Source organism: Corapipo altera, unplaced genomic scaffold (assembly GCF_003945725.1).
Source record: "Corapipo altera isolate COAL_440 unplaced genomic scaffold, ASM394572v1 104, whole genome shotgun sequence".
NCBI classification, from domain to species: Eukaryota; Metazoa; Chordata; class Aves; order Passeriformes; family Pipridae; genus Corapipo; species Corapipo altera.
Window position 1 is genome coordinate 303,598 of NW_020884920.1, and position 8,522 is coordinate 312,119.

Genomic DNA, 8,522 nt, shown 5'->3' on the forward strand with positions numbered 1-8,522 from the left:
GGGCCCGGGCGCGGGCCCGGCGGGCGGGGCGGGTTTATGGCGGCGGCTCTGTCCGCCCTCGCTGCCAGGCTCTCCCAGTCGGCCGCCGCCCGCTCCTACGGCGTCTTCTGCAAGGGGCTCACCAGGACCCTCCTCATCTTCTTCGACCTGGCCTGGAAGCTCCGCATCAACTTCCCCTACCTCTACATCGTCGCGTCCATGATGCTCAACGTGCGGCTGCAGGTGGGCGGGGGCGGCGGGGCCGGGCCGGGGGGTGTCCGGGGGTCGCGGCCGGGCCGGGGCCGCTGCGGCTCCCCCGGTGACGGCGGGGGGAGGGCGGGTCCCGCCGTGCCCGCCCTGGGGCTGTTGCCCTGCCCGGTGTCCCCCGGGAATGTCGCTTGGATGCAGCCCCTGGAGGAGACTCGCCCTTGCCCGTGGCCAGGTGCGAGTGCCCCGCTGTGCTGCTCGCTCTCCGCGCTCTCAAGTTTTTTCGTGTGCCTGAGCCGTAGTTAACTCAGACACAGGCAATAAATTGTGAATATGTGCACATTTTAAAGGAGCAAAGAAAACAATTTCCTTATCAGTTTGTTGGGTTGTTGTTTGGTTTGGTGCTTTGTTTTTTTTTTAAATCAGGACAGTTGCAGCAGGGAAAATGCAAGAGAGAGTTTTAAATACCAGTGTCTTTATATAAAAAAAAGCCAGTTAATATTTAATTTGCATCTCCCCTGATTCTTCAAAACGTTGAACTCCCTAAACCAGCTTTGACCTGTTGTAGGTTTAAGTTTCGTTGTTTTTATGATGAAATGAAAGCTTTACTTTAGACTTAGCTGGCAACAGAAGCAAGTGGTGGACTGTCACAACAAACATCTGTTCTAGCCAAGGCTTGGGCACTTTCTCCTCGTAAACAGCTGTAATGAAAGTTTTGACATCTGGCCAGTGGCCGAGTGCTCAGAGACAAGTTTGGTTGCAGTTTGTGACTTGCAAAAGTTAAGCTAAAATGGGAAGAGGCCAAAATGTGACATCTCTTATTTTTGTTTTTGGGATTCGTCCTACAGCTCTGAACCTTGAAAATTAGCCACGTGGCCAGGAGTTGTACCTGCAGCTTAGTAACCTTGGTAGCTGAAAAAAACGTGCCTTTGCTTGTTATCAGTGTTGGCACATAATAGTTCTCTTGGAACAACATCAGCCTGTCCCTTGACTGCACTACAGCTGATCCCACTGGTGCAGCCAGTCTGACCAGTTCCCTTGGGAAGCTGTGCATGGTCCAGTGTTACTTCCAGTGTTGTGGGTCTGATTTCAGCTTGCACTTGTGTTTACAGGAGGATTACTTTACTATTTACCCTCAATGTTAAGTTTCTAATCTGTCCCAGCCCGTGTTTCTGTTGGATAAGGGAAATGGTGCTGTTACACAGCGAATCTCTCGCTGCTCGTTTGCTGACTCACTTTCACATCTGTCACCAAAAGAGAGTTTGCAGCAGATTAAACTGAAACTACAGAAGAAAGCTGGTTTTTGGGTATGCTTCCTAGCCCTCTGGATGTGTTCAAGCAGCCTATAGGGAGACTTGTCTGTTTGGACAACTGTTACTTTTTGTAGCTGGATTATTTTTTTTTCTACTTTAAAGATTTTTAATTTTTCTTTTTTTGGTCTGTATATGAGGCACCAAGAAACTGGGATATCAGTGTAATAACTTGCTGCATTCTTTCTCTTTAGGTCCATATTGAGATCCACTGACTGGTGACTTGGTGTGCTGCTTGCACTGTATGCTGTCTGTCACACTTCTCTTCCAGTCCAGCCTGTTGTGAAGCAGCAGAGCTGTGCTCGTGCGCTCCAGGACTATGAAGAAAGAAGATTTAACCCAGAACCCAGTATGTGATGATGGCCCAGCTCATCCCAAGGCAGCAGCTCACCTGACCCACGTGCATTCCGTGTTGGACAGTTCTCAATATCTGAGCAGCAGTTTACAAGAATTATTTAACACGAGGAATTGTTCTCTCTTCAATACTATACCTCTGCCTTCTGTTGGCAAGGAAATGCCTCTGAGTTTCAGTGAATCAGCAGGGATGAACTCCAGTGCAGCTGCTCCTTGGAAGGATTCATTTCATCTGCATTTTTCTTCTGGCAAAGACAGTCCTGATCTGGTTTCTCACTGCATTGATGGTATTTCAGTAACGGGCTGGCTGGAGAAAGCTTGTAGCCTTTCTGGAGACTTCAGCTCCTGCTGTCCAGGAGACAACTCTGTATGTTTTGCACAATTCTGGCTGGGACATTTGCAGTGTAATAAAAACCTGCGGTTTCTGGGATTAGAAACGAGCAGCAGCAAAGAGAATGAAGTGCAGTTTGCATTTTTGAAAGCTTTGGAGCTTGGTGGACTTCCTGATCCCTGTTGTATTCCAGCTGCCTCCCTGAATGACTCGTGTGCTATGGGACTCCTAAACAACCAAAAACCATGGTTCTCTCTTTGTTACTTAAACCCTGTATCTTCAGAGCAAACACTTGGATACGAGCAAATGCTTTTGAATATACAATATGTGGCTAATGATTTTCCCATCATACAGCTGGTTGTTTCTGTGCTAGCTTTTGCACTAGCAGGTCTCTGGTGTGCAGTAGTCAGGGTAAAGTACTGGGATTTTAGTAACTACTATTTTTAATATTAACAGAAATTTAACTAAATAACCGAGAAAAGGTCACAGTTCAGGTTTTAGTGAGAAGTAGATAGCTAAAGTGAAAGTTATACTTGTGTAATTGCTAGTAAAACTGGCTGTTGGAAGAATAGGGACTTCTTTTTTGTAAGAAATATCTGCATCTGTGTGGAAAGAACTTCATAATCTCCAGACTCTTTGGGACTTTGCAGGCCTGTTGTTAACACTAAACTAGAACTCAGTTTGATTAGCACAGATCCTTTGTTTTCTTTAGGGTTTGTATTAGTGCAGTGTTTTAGCTACTACTATTTACAGCCATTTCCAGTGAAACTGTTTCTTGTAGAATTGAATTCTTGCTCTGAATCCAACAGTGACTAATACATCAGTCCTTAAAACACTTTGAACTGGAAAGATGTTGGGAGGGTGGTCTTCAATACAGCATAATTCTCAGCAGTGTTCCTTTCCAAGGGTGGTACTGCTCTAATTTAACAATATCTCATGAGCTTTATTGTGCTACAATAGACACTATAAACAATTTTCTAAAAGAATGTTTTATTTCCTTGAGAAAGTGATTGCACAGTAATAATTTCTGGGCCTGTTGACTTTGGCTTTGGGACAGGCTTCTGATAATGGGGTTTGGCAAAGTGTGGGGCAAGAATGTTGGAATCCATAGAGCTGCTTGTGAATAAGAATTTTGAGGAATAGGCTCCTGTTGGCACCCTGATGGAGGAACTCATTGTGCAGCAGGCCAAAGTTTGAACTCAGTGTCCAAAATTCTCAAGAAGGGATCGCTGCAGGTGGGCTTAATGTGCTTTGAAGACTCACCTACAGAGGGAGGTACTGATAGGGTGGGAGTTAAGATGCATTTTCAGCTTCCTGAGTTAAAAGTGAGGACTTAATGTGGAGTAAAGCCATGCCAGTGATTCCCACACCAGGAATCCTTTCTGCTGGCTGTCTTGCTTCATTTGGAAAGGGAGTAAGTGATGCTGCGTTTAATTTGAACTGAATTTACCTGGAAAGCCAGTAGAATTTCCCATGTGGTGATTACTGGGGTGTTAGCACACTTGTGTGGAGATGAGATGATGCTTATCAGTGTTACAGGGAGAAATGTTGGAATTTTTTAATCTCATTTGAGTGCTGAAAGTAAGATATATTACTTTTTATGTTAAATGATATGCTGTGTTTTTATTATCCCCATTGGCTGATTGTTTCTTCTGGATGCTAGAAGATATGAAAAGCCATTTTACTTTAACTTAGAAAATCACTTTTTTCCCTGGTGTGTATTTTAATGATTGTTTAACTTCTAGACTTTTGACCTGTCATGAAGTGACTGAAAACCTTAAAATAATGTTGGATCATATATTGTAAGTAACTGTTTTGACAGCGACAGTTCCCACTTCATCAAGCCATTCACTCTCATCTCCACTGCTGCAATTTATCAGCCTTGCAGTGGTATTAACATGTTAACACGTGGTTTTGTGGTGGGATTAACATGATTCCCAAAGTGATGTGGATCTGAAATCCCAAACCACCAGAAACAAAGACACTTCTCCAGAAGTCTGTGGCTTCCTTGAGTTATGGTGTTAAGTTGCTGTCTACCTACATTTTGACCAGAAAACCTCCCTTGGCAGAGCTGAGGGCAGAGGAATGAAGGTGGGGAGGGGCTGGGCCCTGTTTAAGCTGCCTTGATTGCTAAAGACAGTGTTGTGCAACTCCAGATTCATCTCTCTAACCAGCTCCAGAGGTACATACCCTTTGCCTGTATGGTGAGCCTTATTAAGCTGAGCATAAACACAGCCCCAAACCTCGAGTACTTGAACCTGCTGTGCAAAGGATCAGTTGGCACAGTTGTACCTGCAGTTGTTACTTGAGACTTTGTTTGTTCAGCTGAATGGTTTGGCCTGGAAGCTTCTCTGCTCTGTGTCAACTGGGAACTACTTTTTTTGGGAATCACAGTTATATGCAAGAACTTGTAGGTGATACTGTAGGCTAACAGGCAAGAGGAGTAGCTAAAGGCATAAAAGCATTAATCCAGTTTTTAATGCACCTATTCTTCATGGTGATTTTAAAGGGGGCAAAAATGAAATATGAGAGACATGGCCAGTAAATTAGAATTTAAATGTGTGTACAGCAGCTGCCAGGGGTTTTCTCTTTATTGGTGACAAGCCTATGCAGGAGGGGAATTCAGAATGTTGAACTGGGTTACACATCACAGTCCAGCTAATACAGTCCTATTTTAAGCAAAATCCTCTTTGAGTGTGTGGCCTTTAATCAGTTATTACAGGATCACTTTAACTCCAATACAGCTAAGTGAAATGATGGATTTTTGTTGTGTATTATATGTATATTGAACATAAGATATAAAGAATACGTCTTAAGCGAGTGGATTGAATCCATTTTAAGATAGTTTATGTACCTTGCCTTGGATTTTATTGCTTAAAACCTAAAAGGTAACTTGAACATTCCTTCTGAAATTCAAATAAAGGATAGTTTGGTATGTTGAAATCTCATGTAATATACTGCACTTTAAGCTGGGGGAGGCCATGGAGTGAAAGCGCTGTTCTTGCACTAACAGAACTGTCTGCCTGGTGGTGACAATGTTTAAATGGCTTTTCCTGTCTGGAGGGAGAACAGGGAACCTGAGGGATGGCATCCATCCTTTGAAACTAGAGATACATCCAACACTACGTGGTTGAGGCCACTGTTCTCTTCCTACAGATGTTCTGATATTAACTCATCTCAAGAGATGGAAGGTGTCTGGGCTAAGAACCAGTCTGTGTGGAGCTTCATGGCTTCAGTAAGATGTGGAAAGCTTTTCTGAGCTAATGTGCTGTCAGGGCTGAGACTGTCCTGGATGATTGTTACAGTACAGAAAAATAACATTCTTAGTGGGGGTAAGGGACCTTTATACTGAACCGGGAGTTGCCTTCCTATTTCTGTATTTCCCTCTCATCTTGCTCTGGAAAGAGTTATTTCTAAGCAAAATATCAGGGTTCTACTAAACAACTTGTGCTCCAGGTCCTTCCTGCATTACATAGCAAAGAGGTCTATTTCTGCCATTAGAAAACAAATCAAGTAAGAAAATACTCAATATTTAGAGAACTGCCTAGTAGTCACACTTGAGTGAAAATTTACTATATGGTGTACTGCTTTGAAAAGAAAATATACTTTTAAATGTGTGTGCACGGAGCTCTGCATGTAGATAAAAAGTGTTTTACCACAGTGAGATGCTGGAATGCTTCTGCAAATGCTTGTTTCCTTTCTGACATTTCAGTGCAAACTGCATTAGGGATGGTGGTGTGTTCTCAGTGTGATATGAGCTGGTGCAATCCTGTGTGTGCATCACCCTGCACCAGGAGACAGTTTTATCTGTAGACATTTTTTAGCTGTTTGCTCTTTCAGTGTTGGGTTTGCTTTTGTTGTTTTGGGTTTTTATTTTTTGGTTGTTTGGTTTTTTTTTTTTATTTTTAGGACTGTAAAGACTGCACTTTCTGAAACTTCGCCAAAGTTTGCTTCCTTTCTCCTTTTCTCCTTCTGTGTCCCTTCTTACAGGTATACACATGTAATTTTTGGAAGAAGCAAGCCTGTACACACTCTCCTAATGTATAATCTTTCTGTCAAGTTGTTCCTTTTGGTTTTATGGTCTAGTCTTATGTATATTTCCCTCCCTATAATTTCTCAGCCTAAGCACATGCTGATATTTTGTTCCACTTCAGAAACACTGCCCTGTAATTAATTATGCACAACAAATTGACAGAAACCATGCAGAGATGTAAGAGCACATAGCCTGTCATTAAGGTGCATGACAAGAGATGTATCTGGCAGAGCAACAGGTAGCCAATATGACATATTTCTGCTTTTTTCCCCTTCAAAACAGCTGCTTTAATTAAAATCCGATATTTAATTTGAATTTGTGGTACCTATGTCAGCTGAGAATTGCAGCTTGAATTTGGGGCTTATGAAATATATTAAGGTCAGAACTTAAACTGTAACTTCTCAAAAAATTAAGGTTACATTCCTGTGAATATTTTAAAACCATTTTTTTTTCTGAGTGCACAGAATGTCTTCTGACACTTGTTTCTGTGACGCATCGTCAATAAATGGGGGAAAAAACCTCTCCAGACGACAGAGCCTCTAATCCCCAAGGAAGAGCTGCATTCAATAGAACTTTAAAATAAATGAAATGTTGCCTAGGAAAATACTGATATTTATGATCAATTCACATACTTAAATACAAGGTCATAGATATCAAGCTGCTGACAGTGTGAAAACTATAATAATACAGAAGTGCTGGAATAATGCTATCCTTTACCAGCCTGCACTAAGCAAATCCTGTTGGTGTGTACTTTGGAATTAATGTCAGTTATCTTAGTCTTTTTGGAATTGGTGATACAAGATTCAGACCAAGATGGTTATTTCATTGTTAATGATGAAATAAATTTAAAAACTAAAACATTCTAAAAATGACCAGAGGGACTTCCAGAAAGAAAACCTGCCTTGAAAAGATCCCCTTTATTTTTTAATATATTTGTAGTCTGTTTTGCACATTTCTTTTCTTCCCTCTTCATGAAAGATGTGTATAAACCTGATGGCAAAAATGGTCAAAACTCAGACTTGGGAAGGTATCAGTGTTTAATTTTCTCTTTGTAGTCAGTTTTAGCTACTATCAAGCAGAATAGCTAGATGTAATGTAAGCTTTTGTTCTTAAAAGTAGGGACATCTAATGCTTAGTGCCTGATTCATAACTTGGAGTGTTCCATGAACTTTCTTGAAAATGGGTTCTGCTACCTGCTGGTGACTAATACTCATTTTAAATGCTGACACTTACTAGTTTCTGTAAACTGTGATGTTATCCCTGTAGAACAATTTTGGTCTCTGGCCTTGCTCTTTGGCCCTTTTTATTTTGTTTTATCACAAGGTGGGAGGTGGAGAAGGCTGGCACAAACCATTCTTGTTTGTTCCAGAGAAAGATGTTTACAACTTTGTATGTATTTTAGAAGCTTATCGTGACACTTTTAACTTGTGAGAGGAGTTTCCATAGCAAACTTGAAACCTGTTGCCCTGAAGAGGTGACTACAGACTTGTGAGTCCCACGGAGTGAGTGCTGTGTGAGCTGCCAGAAGCTGCTGCCTGCGCTGCTGCTCACTCAGACCACAGGAGGGAGTTACACATCAGTCTTTTCAGTATTTGCAGTTACAGCGTTGGTTTTTCTTAGCACAGCACATTTCAGTTTGACTTGTCTTATGGACTGTCACTGCAAATAGGTTCATGTACAAAATCAATACCCAGTGGTCATGTATTGTAACTGTTTACAGCTGAACTCTCTGTACCAATGGATGGGTTTTGTCAAGCTATTTAAAAACAGAAATAAAGATCTTTTTTTAAAATGATTTTTTGTCTGTGCTCAACAAGAGAGAGTTTTGGTGCTTCTTGTTCCAGTTTTTCACTGTATAAATTGTACAGATGTGCTTAGGGAGACTGTGTTTCTGACAATATAAAGTCAGTGAGGGGCTTTTTCAGAGATACAATTTGGGAGATGTGTGTTTACAGAAAATAAAATAACCTCAGTGAGAATAAAAGGGCTCAATGCCTTATGCTTGGCCTTGGAAATTTGGTATTTGAGCCCTAGGTGAGCTTAATGATGTTAGCCACCAGTATTCATTTGTAGTCATTCTTTTTACACATTTTTTTTTTTAGTGACACACCTTAACACAGTTACTTTCAATGTAATTCCAAGGTATTTCCTAACTAACTAGATCCAATCTTGCAGCAGTTTCATTTTAGAGGGGGAAAGCAAACCATGCTAAATATGTAAAACAGCCATAGAAACTCTCCTGCATCATCCAGGATGTTGTTGCTGGATGCTTCTCTGCATGGTTAGAACCACCTCAGTATTAACAGAT

The 8,522-nt window shown here is 41.6% G+C and overlaps 1 protein-coding gene across 1 annotated transcript; it reads left to right on the forward strand.

Moving 5' to 3' along the window:
- The first annotated feature begins 6 nt into the window (after positions 1 to 6).
- Positions 7 to 8,009, forward strand: LOC113953540 (small integral membrane protein 10-like protein 2A). The gene is made up of 2 exons (XM_027656784.1): positions 7 to 222; positions 1,691 to 8,009. The coding sequence occupies exons 1-2, from the start codon at positions 37 to 39 to the stop codon at positions 1,709 to 1,711; spliced, it is 207 nt and encodes a 68-aa protein (XP_027512585.1). The 5' UTR covers positions 7 to 36; the 3' UTR covers positions 1,712 to 8,009.
- The last annotated feature ends 513 nt before the right edge of the window (positions 8,010 to 8,522 follow it).

Excerpts from the sequence above, each read along its gene's own strand:
- LOC113953540 (XM_027656784.1), top strand. The coding sequence starts at position 37 with ATGGCGGCGGCTCTGTCCGCCCTCGCTGCCAGGCTCTCCCAGTCGGCC. Across the intron at positions 223-1,690 it reads TGCTCAACGTGCGGCTGCAG|GTCCATATTGAGATCCACTG; the intron begins GTGGGCGGGGGC and ends CTTTCTCTTTAG.